The 18,576-nt window shown below is 40.1% G+C and overlaps 1 protein-coding gene across 1 annotated transcript in view; it reads right to left on the bottom strand.

Moving 5' to 3' along the window:
- CDC73 (cell division cycle 73) overlaps positions 1-18,576 on the bottom strand; it is a 110,583-nt gene that overhangs the window by 56,398 nt on the left and 35,609 nt on the right. The window contains exon 10 of the mRNA XM_082225509.1: positions 5,431-5,495. Within this exon, the coding sequence (XP_082081635.1) occupies positions 5,431-5,495 (65 nt within the window). The remainder of the gene's footprint in view (positions 1-5,430; positions 5,496-18,576) is intronic.

The raw sequence follows: 18,576 nt of genomic DNA, 5'->3' as shown, positions 1-18,576 counted from the left end.
AACATGTCGCAGTGCACAGGGCTCATGTTCAATGTTCCAGCCTGCTAGCTATCCCAGATTTGAACAGGCTATTTTCCTTGCCTTCTCCCTTCAGTTTTCCATTATTTTCCCACCTGATACTCAGTATTCCTGGTTACTAAGCACCTTTGGTTCTCTTCACACTATTTTTACTGCTTTCCACCCCTTGACTTATTTTTTAAAATTCACCTTTGGAAAATCCTGGGTTTCCCTAAATATGATAGTACTTCCCTCTTGTTTCTTGGCCCCTTTTGTCTATAATTCAGTCAGCTCTGAGTTCACTACTAGAGGGAATGGTTTATCTACAACAGTTTTATGCAGCTTAACAAAGAAGCAGGATATTTGCAGAGGACAAAAGATGCTGTAAAACCACAACAATGTCATCTCTGGAATTTACAAAATTATGTCCATAAAAGGGGGTGAAAAGGGGGGAGTGGACCTATGTAACACACTCATGAAGAGATGAAAGGATTGTTATGTCCAAAATCTGTCAGTTGTGCTTTGTTGTAGAGATAAATTGTCAGAAGGCTTTATTTAATGTCTTGCCTTCTTCAAAATAATTTATGGCAGCATATGTACCACTGATGTTAATAAAGCAGCTTAACTCTCTCTTTTTTAATTAAACATAAAATACATGCTAATTTTTCCCTGGGTTTATCAAAGCATGCTTTGCAAGTTCCCCCAGCTAGAATTTGTATGCTGCTGATAGGCTGCCCAGATATATCAGCCTCAAACTCAACAAAGCCTATGGTCAATAAGGATTAATTGGTCCATATTTCCAATGACCTTGCTGTTGCATTACCACGTGGAGGGTGTCTGTGGCTGAAACACATTAATGCCCACCTTGTACTGAGTATCACCTCAGGATAGTTCTATCCTCCTTCTTGCAAAAGAACTTGGAAAAGATTGGAGAGTGTTCTGTAATCATATTTACCTTCCCCCAGTTTACTCATACAATCCATTGAGAGGGGATCTGAGTTAGCTGGTATCTGGATCAATTCTCTCACAAGGTCCAGGAAACTCCCCGTTTGTGCCGGGGTTGTGTTCTGGGTCAATGTGTGCGTTAGAAGTCACAAATAAGCCCGTTACGCCCCCTTCCGGGGCTGAAAATGATGTCTGCATCGGTGGTCGCACATCAATTGAATGCACACAAAATGGTCACCACCTGTAGTCAAATGCTCTCACATGCGCCAACCAGAAGATGCCCAAAGGAAATCCACAAACAGAGCCTGAGAGCAGCACTTTTGCCATCTGTGATTCCTGGCAACAGGTATTTCCAAAGCATCGTTCTGCCTGGACACTGAGGTCCAGTGCTGAGAGCCTTCTGGCGGTTCCCTCGCTGCGAGAAGCCAAGTTACAGGGAACCAGGCAGAGGGCTTTCTTGGTAGTGGCACCCACCCTGTGGAATGCCCTTCCACCAGATGTCAAAGAGAAAAACAACTGCCAGACTTTTAGAAGACATCTGAAGGCAGCCCTGTTTAGGGAGGCTTTTAATGTTTAACAGACTATTGTATTTTAATATTTTGTTGGAAGCCGCCCAGAGTGGCTGGGGAAACCCAGCCAGACGGGTGGGGTATAAATAATAAATTATTATTATGATGATATTATTATTATATTGCCTCCAACAGTGGGGGTAGAAAAAAGCCTTACCCTCCATTAAATTGTCTAGTCCTCTTTTAAAGCCACTCTTGTGCGAGTGAATTGCATAGTTTAAATATGTGCTGTGTGAAGAAGCACTAAGTGCTATGTTTTGTCTGTCCTGATTATTCCAGCATTAAACTTCACTTTCTCCACAGCATGTTCATGATATTCCATTATGTTTCCTCTTCCTCACCTTTTTGTCTAAACTGAAAAGCACCAAATTTTGCAAAATTCCATCACAGGGGAGTTGCTCCATCCCTTTGATCATTGATCATTCTGGTTGCTTTTTTCTTAGCCTTTTACAGTTCTACAATATCATTTTTTTGACATGAGGTGACCAGAACTGTACATTGTACTCCAAGTCTGGCCACATTATCATTTTTTTTTTGTAATGGTATTATAATATTGGTAATTTTATTTTCAGTCCCTTTTCCTACTGATTACCAAAAGCATTTGCTTCCTGTTCGCCCCCAGCTGCTGCATACTGGGTCAACTTCTTCATTGAGCCATGCATTTCATCAAGCTGTTTGCACCCTAAAATCTAAATAATTTAAGGGAAGTGTATGCTATGGAGTTGTCACATCTTAAAATACTTACAATAAATGATGAAAAAATAATTTCCAAGTTAACATTTAAATTTGCTGTAATATATTTAAAATCCACTGAATGTTTTGTTGAATTGTTTTCAGTTCATCTATTTTTGGTTACTGGATAAACTGTTACAATATTTATACAGCAGGTAAATCAGCTTACTAACTAAAATTTGAAAATTATCTGAATCTTTTTTTAAAAAAACCAATTCCTTTTCATTAAGGATTGTAAAGGTCAAGCAGTTAAGGTCAAGAAGCTCTTATTAAGCTACAGCTAGATGTCCCTGGATGCCTCATCTTAGAATTTCTATCTTCAAGGCAACCCAATATAGTCACATGTCCCTCAGAGAGAGAGAGAAACACGCTGTTTGGAACACAAAATAGAAAGAATTTCAAATACATCAAAGTGATTCTCTCATGTGCCAGAATGAGTCTTGGGAGACCCAGTTTCATGGCCCCAGAATTAGCCACACATTTAATACATGGTCCCTGGACTCGCTTATTTCTCTTACTTACTTACTTACATTCCTTACCTATAAGAAAGCAAATATGTGGCCCAACCCAGGACACTTTTTGTAAGGATTAACTAGAAATAGAAATCAATGTCAAAAAGAAACCTTTTGTTCCCATGCAGCATGGAGAAAACCTATCTTCAAATTGTCTTCCATGTTCTGTGAAACATCACAGTTTTCTCAACTTTTTTTTTTTAAAACCCACTCTAAAGCAAATGAACAGCTATTCTATATTTGAATCAATAGAAGTTAAAGCTACAAAAAGATGAGATACGAGGAATAAGACATCACTTTAGACAGCATTACAGAATAAAGATTGTACAAGATTACCTGGCATTTTGAAATGTACTGTGTTCTGCTACACAACCACAAATGATATTCTTCAGGAAATAAAGAAATAGAGGAAACTAAGATGACTCCTTACCAAACATAGAAGGAGAAATGCAACTTCCACAAATAATGCAAGTTGCCATTCAGCAACAAAAAAGAATTTAAAATGCCCATTCATTCTGTATCGACTAAGGATGCCAATTAAGAACTATTCCAGCAACAAACAAGAAAATCCTCACTGACATTGCTTCAGAAAAGCCCTTCACCATCTGTTCTGTCGAAGTTCTAAAGAGTTCTCCATGAGCTCACCACTGATAATAAGGCAGCAGATGAAATTCAGACACTTACTTTTATGAAAGAGTTAGAAAATTCTTCATTATAATGAATTTGAAGCTCGAGTTCATGATAACCCATCTTGCCTTCATCTTCCAACTGCCCAAACTAAGAGCATTCCAATTTTCACATAAACTTATAAAAAATTAAATCAGGAGTGGAACAACACAGCAAACTAAGGGAAGGAGGTACAAAGGAAAGTAATTTTTTTTGCTGCTTTAGAGAGAGGAACACCAGAATACTGCAGCTATTGCTACCAATGGTAAATTGATATGCATTCCTTCACTGGTTCAGCTGTGTGCCAAACTGCTCTCCAGGGACGAACACAAAGCACCACAACCTTTTCTCCTAGTTGAGACAATTTGCTCCATTTAGGTTTGTGGTAGGAAAGCTAAAGTGGTCTCAACCTGTGGCCTTCCTTCATCCCTTTCCTGCACAAGGATAACGTGTTCACACTGGGACACCCCTCTCCTTTAACAGAATCTGCGAGTTACAGCACAATTAGCAGTATCCTTATGTGATGCTTTTATGGCATTAAAGGTTTAGGGAAGGGTAGCACTTAGGGAACACGAATTCAGTTTGTTGTGTGACTCAGATCACCACATTTGACTTTGGCTGCAAACACACCATATAAAATAGTTTGTAAATACGCCTTTGCTTAAAAAGAAAAGAATTCCCTTGTGGCCAAACAGACAGAGAAGCTTTATAAAGTGTTTCTTTTTCTACTATATTTGACAAACAGAAGTATAACAGAGCCTTGCATGGATAGTTGGATTAGTAAATATATTGGAAGACCAGCAAGTTCCAGAGACTTATTTGCAGGGAGACTAAGAAAACTGGAACTATCCGGATGACATATATAGCATGCAACAATGGTTAAGAAATGGAGTTCTTTCACCTTTGCAGCAACCCATGGGCTCAATGATTATATGAATGCATCAAAACAATCTACATCCCTAGAATGTTGCTGTTTCTTACTTGCAGAAGGGTCCTGAAAGCGCACTGACACCCTCATGAAAAATAGGCAACTTGGAGGGTGGCACAGGGGCAACTGCAGGAAATCTGAGAAAAGCACATCCCATCCTCTAATGTTAGTGGACACCTCTGGTGGATCAAAGGGCAGCAACAGCTGTCATAGTAAGCCTTCTGCTTATTAGTGTCACCTATGAATGCTTCTATTGGTATTCCTCGCAATATGCAGATTTGGCCTCTAACCAAATACTTGCTTTCAAGCAAGTCTACAGATTGAACCAGAGACCAACACATTTAAAGACTGAAAAGTGATAGTAAAAACTTAAAGGAACAATTTTATTAGATAGGAGGAAAGTTTAAACAAGTTAGCTCTAATTGGCTTTGAGACGTTTACATTCCAGGCATTATTTTATGTTCAAATTAGGAGAGCAAACGAGAAGTAGGTGCACAGATTTTTGAGACAGTTTAGTGCCATCTATTCATCAGATTTATATAGGCATACAGATGGCAAAAGTCTTTAATGAGGCTTCTATACTAGTTCTGTAGCATCTGTCCTACTTGCAGGCAGATCAAAACAGCATTTGTTTGCGAGCGCTCAATCCACTTGCATAAAAGCAGACAATTTAAGACAAGCACAGGATGAAACTCCATTTTAAAGATGCTCCGCATTCAGCTGTTTTGAGAAACTATCTGCATGAAAATATACTATTGAGACGCTTGGAAGGGGTGCTCTTCCTCCTCTTTTATACTCCTCTTTTATTAAACTTTGACCTTTGAAGTAGGACAGAGTATATATCAAAATCATACTGTTATAGCTTCTGTTGGGGGGGGGTGTCCTGAAATATCTACAGTCTTCACCTGTAGCCAAGGAGGCGGCATTAACATACACACACATGTGATGCAACCTAGAAATAAGATTTTATCCCCTGCCATGCAACATAGTCTCCTCTCAGGGAAGGAAGCTAATAGAGATGTTTATATGATCCCTTCTGAACATTTCTACACACAATAAATAGATAAAATTTCAAACTTACTGTTACAGACTTCAAAGTCATTCCGTGGTAGGTGCCCATGGTGTCAATCTTGAAACCTTCCGTCTCTATGAAACAAGAACACTCTTGTAAGTCATTTCATATGCCAAATTTAGAGTAGTCAGGTGGCAAAACAAAAGACGTAGGAAAAGTTTCATCAGTTATGAACCACTCCTAATGGAAAAAACTGGTTATATAAACAAAATTCAGGAGAGAGTAACATTTTATGTGAAGGAGAATGGTCTTTCAAATGGTACAGTATCTCAGATTTCTTCACATTAAAGAACGCTGAACCACTTGGAATAACCAAAGTAACACTGGGTCCTTCTACTAATTTATTTGTATTTCTATTCCAAATTCGAAGACAGGAGTGCCTGGCGTGATCTGGTCCATGGGGTCACGAAGAGTTGGACACAACTAAACAACAAATTCCAGATTAAATCAGGCCCCTGTATTTTGCTCAGTACTTAGGATGCTGTGGAAAGACCCCATAGATCTAAGGCTTAGACTCTAAGAGTTGCATTTAACTTTCCAATGCTATATGTAGATTTCAATTGAGCAGGGACTATAAGGTTAAGGTAAGTTACCCTCAAACGCAGAAATAATGGATTGATTTGTTTTTTACTGGTCTTTTCATTCCATTATCATTTCCCCTATCATTGTTCTACACAATGTCTTTCTAACCATGCAAGTTAGAAATATATATATACCCTTTGAATTCTAGCCAGCTCAGGAGCAACATGCAGCCTACAGCCATATGTAAGGAGATACTACGGATAGTAACTACAGCAGCTCAGGATGCCCTTTATCTAGACTGAGGCATTACACTTTGCAGCTGTATGGATGCTACTGCATTTAACTTTGTTACTCTTCCTTAAATCCATGCATCAGTAGCTGTTCAAAGTAATCCCTAGACATGCATTTACTGGATGAACATGTCTGCTTATGTAAACCCAAATTAAGAGGACAGAAAATTTCTCCCACATATCCAACAAGATACACCATACTGATGCCCACTGCTATTTTTACAGCTCAGTGAACATGGAAGAAAATTCAACTTAAGGTTTTGTCTGTGTTTCTTGAAGGCGCACGTTTTAGATGGCTACCAGCTGTGACAAATAAAGGACATTTTGACCTTAACAGACTTTAACAGCATAATGCTAAAATAAACTAGCGCTTTAGTACAAGCATTCTGTGGTTGCAGGATGCAAATGAAGGATCTGTTTATCTTAATGTCTACACATCATGATTTGCAGGGAACTGGAGTTATGTCTAAACCTGACTGGAGAGGAGAGGACATCAGCATAGCTTACTGACCTCTCCATTATGCAAGGTAAATAAACATGAAAGTTGCCTCATGAGCATAATTTATAAAAGGTTGCAGAATTGTTTGCTTTTCTTAGTAAAGAAACTGTTTTGCTTTTTAATCTCAATACAGTGGTACCTCGGGTTAAGTACTTAATTCGTTCTGGAGGTCCGTTCTTAACCTGAAACTGTTCTTAACCTGAAGCACCACTTTAGCTAATGGGGCCTCCCGCTGCTGCCGGAGCACGATTTCTGTTCTTATCCTGAAGCAAAGTTCTTAGCCTGAAGCACTATTTCTGGGTTAGCGGAAGTCTGTAACCTGAAGCGTATGTAACTTGAAGTACCACTGCAAAAGAAAGTGCTAACAAAAAAAATCAGAATGGAGCATAATATGTGTCATTTACATATTGAAAGCATTACTGGGAATTACGGTTTCAACATCTAAATATAGGTAAGGAACTAAAACAGTGACTTGTCAAAGAAACTTGATATAGGATTTGTGTGTGTACATGTGTGTGTAATTTATCTGAGAGAATACACTTAGTGAAGGTGCAATAGGAAGCCTTGCATGCAGAAGATCTCTGATTCAATCCTTGATATCTTTGCAAAGCATTTCAACTAGCAGGCCTGAGAAAGACCTCTCTGCCAGAGACCACAGAGCTTATGTCAGATTAGTAAGCGCAAGATGAACTGCTGAATTTACACAGTACAAAATAGATTCAAGTGCTCCTGTTTTCTGCTGGGTATATATTCTACCACTACCAGTAATTGCCTCCTAAAACCCCTTTATGCACAAATGCTGCTAATATACAGCTTCATTCAGTACACTGTAAGGTAGACCAAATCAGTCAGCCTTATAAACAAGCATGCATGAAGGCATACACACAACAAATACAGACTTGCCTTAAAATAAAGATTAGACGTTACCATGAATAAAACTGTAACTGCGGCCACATTAGCAAGCATTAAAATGTAAATGGAAAAATCAATAGTGATACATAAGGGCAGGAACTGCTTATCAGTTATAAATCAGGAATAGGTCTGCACCTACTAGAGGAATTCTCTGACATTATTCATACAATTAACCTCAATAGCTGGGATACAATTTTCTGCTATACTGAAACAGATGCCCCCAATAATTGTTGTCTAGATGCCGTTTGAGATAATCCACTAGACCATTGTGCCTGGAAGATTCAGACTACTCATCTTCCTTACAACTGAGGCAATCTTTGTACTCAGCTAACCATAGAAGGATTAGACCTATATTAAGGAAAAGAAAACTCACCACAAGTTAAGTTCTTCCTGGAAACTGGAGTTTATCAATAAATAAATACTCAAAGGCCTCTGTGGACCTAGGCATGCATAATGGAACTGAACATAGCTAAGGTGTTGCTTGCCTTTCCCACAGCTTTCCTCTTCGGAATCAAAAAGTTACCCTACACTGTGCAGAAAAGGGAAATTACTTGTTACAGTAAAGGGAAATTCAGCACTAAAGTTCTATGAACAAGGAACCAGTCCATTAATTTTCAATCTTCTTCTGGGGCCCTGTTGTACCACCTATGAAAAGAAGGTAGGTTGGTGAGATCATGGAACATGCCTTTTTAGTGGCAGTAGCCTATTTATGGAACCCGCTGCCTGGGAACACTAGATTAGCCCCTTCCTTACTCAGTTTTCAGCAGGTGGTAAAGTAATTTCTGCTCAGCATTTGATAGCTTACAACATTTGGGAGGGTATAACTGGTTTTTACTCTTTTGAGTTATTATTGCTGTGCTGTTAATTTTATTTCACTTGTTCTTTTAACATTTGTCTTAATGCATCTTTATATACTAATGGCCAAGAGACAGTCTACACACATTTTAATTTTTAAAAAACCCAACATAGTTAAGGCTAATCAGGCTTTGAATATGTCTAGTAAGCCCTAACTTAGAAGGAACCTGGTCAGCCTAACCACATTTTAAGTCAATAATGAGGTACCCCTTAATCGCAGAAAAGTTCCATATTTGGAATAATGTGCTTCAGGAAAGGGGGAAGAGTTGCACACACACACACACACAGAGAGAGAGAGAGAGAGAGAGAGTGTCTATGATAAAGTTACCAGATTTTTTTCAATGAATCCGGGGACACTTTTCAACTTCCTACTAAATAGATGGATTTTATCAGGGGATTGATTTGTAGAAACAGGGATGTCTGGCAACCTTAAGTCTATGACCCATTCCTAAGCTTTCAACCATAGCACTGGCTCCATTAAGTACTGAATGTAATTCCTCCTCTGCTGCTTTCCAATATTTTATCCAAGGCTTTAAGAATGCAAACAAACTGGGAAAAGGACAACTGGTATGCTTTTGTCTCCAACTACTAAGATGATCCCAATGCAGCTGTGGTAGACCCACCCCAAGTGCATAATTCTTTTCCACCATCTTCACAACACAGCAATAGCTATCAAATGAGCAATGTTGTAGAACACAGGTCATGAAGTTTTATAGGTTCTAAAATATATGTTCTCTCTAGCTGAACTATCCACATAGCCTTTGGCAGCTGACTAAAAGCCATAATCATCAGAAATCATTCTGTAGACTTTCCGTTGCTTTAATTTTAGTTTTATTTCCCCTTGTACTTGTTTTTTTTAACCATGCTTTACTATTAGCAAAATTAAACCATGGCCAAATGTACAGAAAGACTGCAACTGGGCATATGCAGTCATCAAAAGCGGTCATGGTTTGTCGTGATGAGAATTTGTGGCAGTGAGCCTTGGGCTTGTGGGCTGCACCTCCCCTTCACGCGAGAGTAGGAAATTTAGAACTTTTGGTCATGGCTTGTAACAAATCAGCTTTGTGCAAATACAGGGAAATGGTTTGTAGAAAGCTCAGTTAGTTAAAAAAAACTATAGGTGGTACGTAAGATTGCATAGTTACAAACATTTCATGTGAATGAGCTTATCAGCTCGCCAGATGTGGCAAGTCCCCTCCCCTCCCTTTGCATGCTGTTCTGGGCATTCTCCCAAACCCATCGCAGCCAATTTCAGGGGCACAAGAGGGGGAGGAGAAGGAGGAAAAACTCACTGCACAAGTGGAAGGCTATGTGCAAGGCTTCCATTGATGTTGTTCATTAGGTGAACCCCGCCCCAAATACCTAAATCACAAAAAACTGTCTTGTAGCAACATTAGAATAGAGCAGGGGTCTGCAACCTTTAAGACAAAGAGAGCCACTTGGACCCGTTTCCGAAGAAAAAACAACAACTGGGAGCCGCAAAACCAATGCGACATTTAAAACAAATATATCTCTGGAGCCACGATCTGACAGCGGGCGGGAAGGTGACGTCGGGACGGTGCGTGACTAACGCACGCACCGCCCCCATGCGACGTCACAGCCAGTACAGCACCCGCCACAGTGAGGAGTGTCGGGGCGCACAATGCGCCTCCTCCCCTCGCTAGTATCCACCCCGGAGCCGCAGCAAAGATGTAAAAGAGCCGCATGCGGCTCCGGAGCCGCAGGTTGCAGACCCTTGGAATAGAGTCAGAGTTCCTTTCTCTTTGCAACACCCAAGCAGATAGAAAGGAACAAAGCTATTGCTAAGCATGTAAGAAAATCATAGCATTGAAGCAAGTTGGATATTAAGGACCAAACCATGGTTTGGCCATGTTCTCCATCCTTGGCCTTTTCATCTATATTAAAGTGCCTGTTAAGAAATACCATTGGTATAAAGATGCTATTGCTCTAGTAAAGCAAGACAGATGATCAGCAAGAGACTGTTTAGAATACTCATGTTATTTAACTGTCTTTTTTAAAAAAAAACCAACCACACACACAAATTCAACACATATTAGCTCAATTATGCAGCAGAACACTATCCTAAGTCTATGTGCATCAAGTATTTAAAAACGGAAGGAAGAAGGCTGATGCTTTGCAGAAGGAAGTAAGGGAGATATATTGCATGCTTCTCAGATAGTTCATTTAGATAGAATGGTGAGTAACTATCTTACAAATACAGCTCCCAGATGGGGTGAATGGCCGGGAGGGAGGGGGAGGAGGAGGAGCTGAATGAAAAGATAGAACTGTCTCTTATGTCCCCTCTATAATGCATTTTAAGTAGCAGAATAAAAGCCAGCAAATTGCAGGTACTCATTTCCTCTACCACAAAATCATTTGCGGCTATAGATGCCATATGCTTATTTGGACATTTTTTAATTACAGTGTTTAACAAGAAGTCAGTGGGCTGGTGAGTGGCCCATCAAATAATGACCACAGATTCTCAAAATATATTTACCTTCCCCTCTCTATTCCCTCCCCTTGATATTAAGCTAAACCTACCACAGAATGCTTTAACCTGGAATTGTGGCTTTCTGTAGCTCTGCTGCCACTGCTTTGTCCTATCAGTACAGGTTGAGGCAAGTATGCAGTGCTCTGGAACAAGCAGGCATGCCACAATGATATATATCCCTCAACCTGCCAGCACAAAATGCCTTGGTATTCCTCTTTGCTAAAACCAGAGCTGCCCCGTTTAAGAACAACGGACCAGGTTTGAAGGGTTTGCATGCAAGCCCTTTCAGAGTTAATGGAAATTACAGAACAGCACTGTTTCTGCCCCAAGTGAGAACAGCTTTTGGCCTACAAAAGGTATTCTCCATGCCCAGAGATGAGGCAAAGGGAAGAAAGCATTTGTTTTAAATGTGATTCGAAAGAGTTATCTGTTCAATATTGTAATATATTTAAAAAGAGCTTTTATCAATTTCATTAGAGCTCAGTCTATTTGTTTTTACAGTAATAAGATTACTGTGTGCATATATAATCAATGTGTTGCATATATCTGCAATTTGCTTTTTCATTTAGCTGTACTTTCCGGGTGCCTCTATGCATACAAATTAAGCAATGAGGCAGGCTAGTTTTGAGCTATGCTCATAAACAAAAATCAGAACCACACATTTCTACCGTCTCAAACCAATTTTTCTAATTTCTCATTTCTGGTATGGAGGAGACAAATCTGTTCTTTATAAGTAAATCTCCACAACAGGGAAGCTTCTGATTCTGGCATTTCTTCACCCATCCTCCATGCCTCTTTTTCTTTCACCTTTCTGTCTTCCTCTAAATACCGTATTTTTTGCACCATAACACTCACTTTTTTCCTCCTAAAAAGTAAGGGGAAATGTCTGTGCGTGTTATGGAGGGAATGCCTATGGGTGGCATGCCTACAGATTTTCCTCCTCTAAAAACTACATGCATGTTATGGTTGGGTGCGTGTTATAGAGCGAAAAATACGGTATTCACCTTAGTGTTTCTGCCACTGGAGTAAGCATGGGAAATTTTCCCAGGCCAATCTTTAATTGCCCTTACAGAAGCTGCAATGTTTGCAATATTCTAATGCTCATGAACACCTACCTTCATATCATCACCAAGCCAAGCAATGCCAGAGGTTTTGCTGACTGCAACAAAATCTCTTAATGCATTATAATGTTAATTGGTGGCAGGTGCTAAGAGATTATATTGCCACTGTGTATTCCTGAAATGTGGCTAACTACAGCAAAAGTAGTACCTGTTTCATGAGATGTTTCACTGCATCCAAAGTAATTCATATCACAATATCTACTGCATGTATCTACCTCCACTGTGCCCACATGACAAACAAGTTTTTAGATCCAACACACACAAACCTGTTTTCAAAGCCCTGCTGCTTGATACTAAACAAGAAGAACATCATGTGAAATTATACAAAAAAGAAGAAGATCCAATTTACGTTGATTATTCAACAGTAGAATGATCAACAACCCTGTAATACTGAGGAATGTCTATACAAACTATGGGACATTTTCATGATGCACTTTCAGAAAAAGCTCAATTCAAATGGCAAGGCTGATGGCCTTTGACAATAGTACCTGGATGATACAAGCTAATTTTAATTTACCTTACACCTAGAATGGATTATATGTACTTATGAAAGTCTGTAACTTTTTATTAGTTATTATAGTGGAAACATTATTATGAAAGAAGAAGTGGGTGGGAAGGGAGAGCAGGGGATAGATTTGCTATGTTTAGAAAACTATCTCTTTAAAACAGGCATAGACAAACTCCGGCCCTTCAGATATTTGGGACTACAATTCCCATCATCCCTAGCTAACAGGACCAGCGGTCAGGGATGATGGGAATTGTAGTCCCAAACATCTGGAGGGCTGGAGTTTGCCTATGCCTGCTTTAAAGTGTGTGTGTGTGTTTTATTAAAAAGAATCTGGCCACCATTACATTACGATTTTAGCCTTTAAGAATTTGGGCACTTACGATTTCTACAGCTACAGTAGGAACATATTTAACTGGTAGTCCAGGTCATATCAGAGATGCTGGAAAACCCTTTGCAACCTTCGTCCTGCATATAACTAAGCATGCCTCTATAACAACCCGTGCTGTTTAAAATGTACTAGAGAGACCCTGCTCAGTGTCCCTCCTTTCATCTACCAAGATGTTGTGTCCTTTATATGAAGGGAGGACCTGACCTAGTAAGGCTTGCTCAAGTCCATCTCTGCCTTTAGAAACCTTGCTGTGAAGTTCCTTTCTGTCCAGCAGTTAGGAGAGCAGACAGAAAAAAACATAAGTTCCTCTTTAATCAGAAGACAGGGGCACTAAAAATGGAATGTGTCATCCATGGAGGAAAGCTCTTCAAGAACTGACTTGAGTAGGATAAAATATTCAAACTTCACAGAGCAGAAATCCATGCAAGGAAGGAAAAAAATCCAAACTGCCAGGGAAGATCAGGCTGGTCAACAGATGCATAGCAGGAATGGAGGGATTTTCCCGAGTGCCTACACTACATCAGAGCTTGCCATGCTTTTGGGGTTTGTGGGCATATCTGCAAAACTGAGAAACTGCTCTAGTCAATCCACAACCTAGTACATACTTTGTCTACTCGCTCTATGGAATACTTCTTTCATAAAGAATACTTCTTTATTTTGGTAGGGGGAAGAGATTCTGCAGGCGCCAGGGAAGTCCTCTGCAGGTACAGGTGTGAACATAGATGCATGTTGGTGACTCCTGACCTAAAATGGCTGACCAACAGAGGCCTACACAAATTTAGGATTCACAGCCCCCCACAAAACCCAATTAGTAACTGGGGTTCCTACCTGCTGCCTTACATGATAAACAGAAATGAACTTTCTGAAGACTACAGTGACCACCAGAAATACTGCTTATATTTTCCACCTATTACAAGCTTAAGTTAGGCAATCAGTCTGGACACTTTCAGCATCCATTCTCTGTCACAAAAATAGGAAAAGTAAGCCTAACAAAGTTCTGGTGAGGAAAAAACATGGTAAAGGCAACTTACAGTGTACACATTAAACACTAAATAAATTGTTTGTGAATGTAAGCTGGTTTACAAAATTCCATCAGGACCCCAGGCTGACCAAGAAATACAATTCAGAATGAGGCAACGGAAAGAGCAGAAGGATTGAGTCTTAATAACTGAGTTAATGGGAGTCCTAATGATGTCCTTAATTGTGCTTATTTGCTTTACCCATGTAATTCATTGGTTTCTATGCATTTTCATTGGAAAAAGTAAAGCAAATACAGTGGTACCTCGGTACTCAAATGTAATCTGTTCCGGAAGACCTTTCGACTTCTGAAACATTCAAAAACCGAGGCACAAAGGGCTGGCTGCAAGTTCAATTGGGAAAATTGAAAAACACACAACGGTAGCCGTTTGACTTCCAAGGCGCGTTCGAAAATAGAAGCAATTCTGGGTTTTCGGCGTTCGAAAACCAAAACATTCAGCTTCCGAGATGCTTGAAAACCAAGGTACCACTGTACCAACAGGCAAGTGCAATACTTGAATCCTCTCCTTCATACACACCCACCCATCATAATGCTAGTTTATAACTATATACAGGCATGCCTTGGATAGTTTGGTTACAGGCCATCACAAAAAAAATGAGTAACACAATAAAGCAAGTCACACTTTTTTGTTTCTTTCCCAGAGCATATAAAAGTTACGTTTACACTATACTGTAGTCTATTAAGCCACCCCCCACCCCCGGTTGCAGGGTTGTAAGGGGGGAAACCCAGCCCCAACCCTAGCCAGCTCTACTCCCCTTACCACCAGACGACAGGTGGCAGTGCCAGGGGGCTTCCTTCTCCTGGAAACGGCTAAACAGCCTGCTGCAATATCTGCATGCACGAGACCCGCCTGCAATGTATATTTTTCAGTATAGTGCAACTATTCCAGTTAACACATGCAAATGCTCATCAGTTGACATCCAGGTTGACACTCAACTGCTGATTGAGAGCAATATGGAATTTCTTCTTTCTGTATCAGATTTTCTTCTTCACCCCATTCATTTTTGCATTCATTAAAATATTTAGTACTTTTGCTTCACCACACGACTTATGCCATAAAAATGAATAATTCAATACAAATATAAATGAATGCTCAAATCAGCTTTGAACATAAAAAAAAACAAATTTTAAAGCAGCTTAAAAAAATAAGCTATCAGAATTAATTTGTATGAAATGAGAGAATCATAGCAAAAAAAAATTAAGTATACAGCAATGCTACAAGACCTGGGTAACATTAAGGAGATTTTGAAGGTGTTTTTTTAAAAAAGGAAAGAAGGCTGAGGGCAATAGATATCTTGTGATGATAGTTAGAGGTCTTTACAGTTTTTGCAGCTTAATCACATTTTCCACTTGAATGTTTGGTGTGTCACAGAGACAGAGTTATTTTTATCAGACAGTAACCATTTCCAAAAAATTACTTGTACTTTGTCAAAGGCTGATGTATTCTGCTTAAAGGTTTGCCAGTGTTTATTACCATGCTCTGTTAAACCCATAGGGCTTTTTATTCACAAGATATGAAGCCGTGACTCTGTTCTTATAATCTTTGAGGAAACAAAATCGCTTTAGAAAGGATGTGAATATTTCCTTTTTACAAAGCTATTACCAGCTGTGGGGGAAATACACTCTGCAACCCAATCTCCATTGTTTTCTTCAAACTAGAAAAACTGAACAACACAGTCTTAACAGAAAGCATGCCTGAAAAGCATGCAACAGACTAAGGGACATGGCATTAACTAAACTGGATTGCCATTACAGAAGGCATGGGGAGTGATAGCACAGACACACTGTGCAAAGGCAACATGAGGTTTTCTGAAGAGGAGTTGCATACTGTATATGTTATGGGCAGCAAATTTTGAATTCCACAACCATCTTTGCCCAGTATACTGGAGCAATGGTAATTCTACACTACAGTTTTGAGCATTTTAAGGATATAGCATTGTTATATTAGCTAACATGGGGTATATGGGGGTAGTACCTCTGGTGGGGAACACGTTGTGCTCCTTCTGGGGTAATTTGCCCACCTTTGGTCCCCATGCTGCACGCAGCTCTCACCTGTGGCTCCTAGAAGCTGTCAGCATGCAATAGAAGCCACACCTAAGAAAAGGATTTGACTGACTGGCTAAACCAAATAAAGGTAGCTGATGGATCTCAAACGCTCAATGAGTTTGGGACTTCTCTGCTGGATTGAGCGGATGAGACCAATAGTGGGACCAATTGGTCAAGAAGGCATTTTCTGCATGTGCTGTAGAGGGAAGTGAAGGACAGGTAGGGCCCATCAACCTAGGAAGGCAGCCCATCTACAGTGTTAGAAACTGATATATGAAAGCTAGGAGCCATATGGCACCTTAGACCTAGGTTACGGGCACAACAATGGAATGTCTGGGCATGCTATTTTTATAACAAGAATACAAAGCTGAAAATGAATGAACTGCAGCTAAAATATTATGTTCATTTTTCACATGGTCTGGTCCTTCCCCTGCCCACCCCCTAATATTCTTAAGAGGGTCTCTTTCTACTTCAGAGAGTAGCTGGAAGTGGGGAAGCAGAAAAAGGTCCTCCTTTCCTTCCACTCTGCAGTTTTAATCTGAAATCTTAAGCGCAATACTGCACACAGAGCTCATAAACAGCTCATGCTAATGAAATTCCCTGTCGCAAAATGTGCCTAGAACAATGGGAGTTTCGAGCACTGCATATCGAGGAGAAGGAAAACTCCAGTCCTAAACTTCTGCTGCCTTGCGGGATATCTTCAGGAGGTGAAAAGACTAAGGAGTAAATGCTATACAAATCCAGAATGGAGTCCCTAAGATGATAGGATGGCGCCTTGAACACTTCTTTCCAGCTACTCCTGCAGCCAAGCTGGTGCCAAATGAATTGCTTTCCTTTCCTTTGGACCGTGTCAGTGAGGCTGAGAGGGGCGTCTTGTCATCTGGGCAGCCCAGGACCTCCATACACACTGCCCAGGTGTGCATCCTTGGAAAATCACTTATGTGCTGCTAATGCAGCCATTAGACTTCACCCTCAGAGGCGTGCTCTATTGTCTCTTGAGACAGACAGATGCCAAGAACATTAACTAACATTGTCAAAACGCATATAAAATGGGCAAAACAGTAATTATTCAACTAGAGCTGTAATAATTGTTCACATGAACAAGAACACGGCCACCTGTATGGCATGCCAATCATTTGGAAAGAAATTCTGAGTGTCTGATCCCATGTTTACCCAAGCTCAGCTAGCCTGTGGTTCCTTTCAGTACACTTATTAAATGTATAAACTACCTTTATATTTAAAGCATCATTTCACAAGACATCAAGTCACAGAACATTAGATGAAAAAATAAAACACCCGGCAGCAAAAATTTGTGATAGCCGAAGAGGCACAGTCAATTGGGGACTCTTCATTTGGGGCCAACACAATGCAGCTACAGTTAAGGGGCTTAGATTCTGCACTCCCTATCACCAGCAACCCCTCTACTCTTGAGCATGAGTCCCTCCCAGCCTTTCTAAAGTTTGTGGATGATAGTGCTAATCAGAGTTCACTCTTCACAAGTGGAAATTAAAGCAGGTTAAAATCCTGATTTAAGAAGACAAGATCTGCAGTGCCAACTCAGAATCATCTTGATCCTTAATTTGTGGAGCTGGTGGCAATATGCTTGGAGGTTGTGCTGGGACCTTCCATCAGTGGAGGGCTCTCATATGGATACAACTCAGTGGCCACAATGTAGAATGACAAATTGTGGTGGCAACTGGTACAAGTATGTACACACAGAGGTACATACACACAGAGAGAGAAAGATGACAGAAAATGAGTGTCTGAGATATTTTATTCTTACACCTCTCTGGAGAGAGGTGGAAAGAGAGACTCTTCCCAATAACATATTAATTAATGGAGACACTCTAGGGATATAATTTATCAGGAAACTAGGCTTTTGTTTAACAGGAAAGCAGAACTGAAATAATTACCTCAGCTTTTCTAGAGTTGATAAAGAAAAGATGATTGTTTAAGTACCAAGTGTCAGAACTGTCTAGCTGATCGGTACTATCAGCAAAGAAACTATGAATATGACATATCAGGAATTCATAAAATTCAAATATAGGTATTTACTATTTTAAAAGTACCATTTGCTTCTTAATAGCTATGTCTTATTTCATTTTCCCCATTAATCTGCTACTTTTTCGGAAACAGGTTCCTGATCATCACAGTCAACTCCAGGGATTTGAAAATAAGCATACAGTGGTACCTCGTGTTATGTACTTAATCCGTTCCAGAAGTCCGTTCATAACAGGAAACCGCTCATAACATGAGGCGCGCATTCTCTAATGGCGCCTCCCACTGCTGCCGCGCCACCAAGCGTGACTTCCTCTCGCATTCCGGGGCAAAGGTCGCAACAAGGGGCATCTACTTTTGGGTTAGCGGAGCGTGTACCCAGCAGCATTTGTAAGGGGGCCGGTACATTACATGAGGTACAACTGTACTGTTTTACTTATCATGTGTGCCCTCTCCTAATCAAAATTGCTGACACTGAAAACAGGT

Source organism: Podarcis vaucheri (genome assembly GCF_965113315.1).
Source record: "Podarcis vaucheri genome assembly, chromosome: 6".
Taxonomy (NCBI): domain Eukaryota; kingdom Metazoa; phylum Chordata; class Lepidosauria; order Squamata; family Lacertidae; genus Podarcis; species Podarcis vaucheri.
The sequence above is the reverse complement of the archived record's forward strand: the minus strand, read 5'-3'. Positions and strand labels throughout refer to the sequence as shown.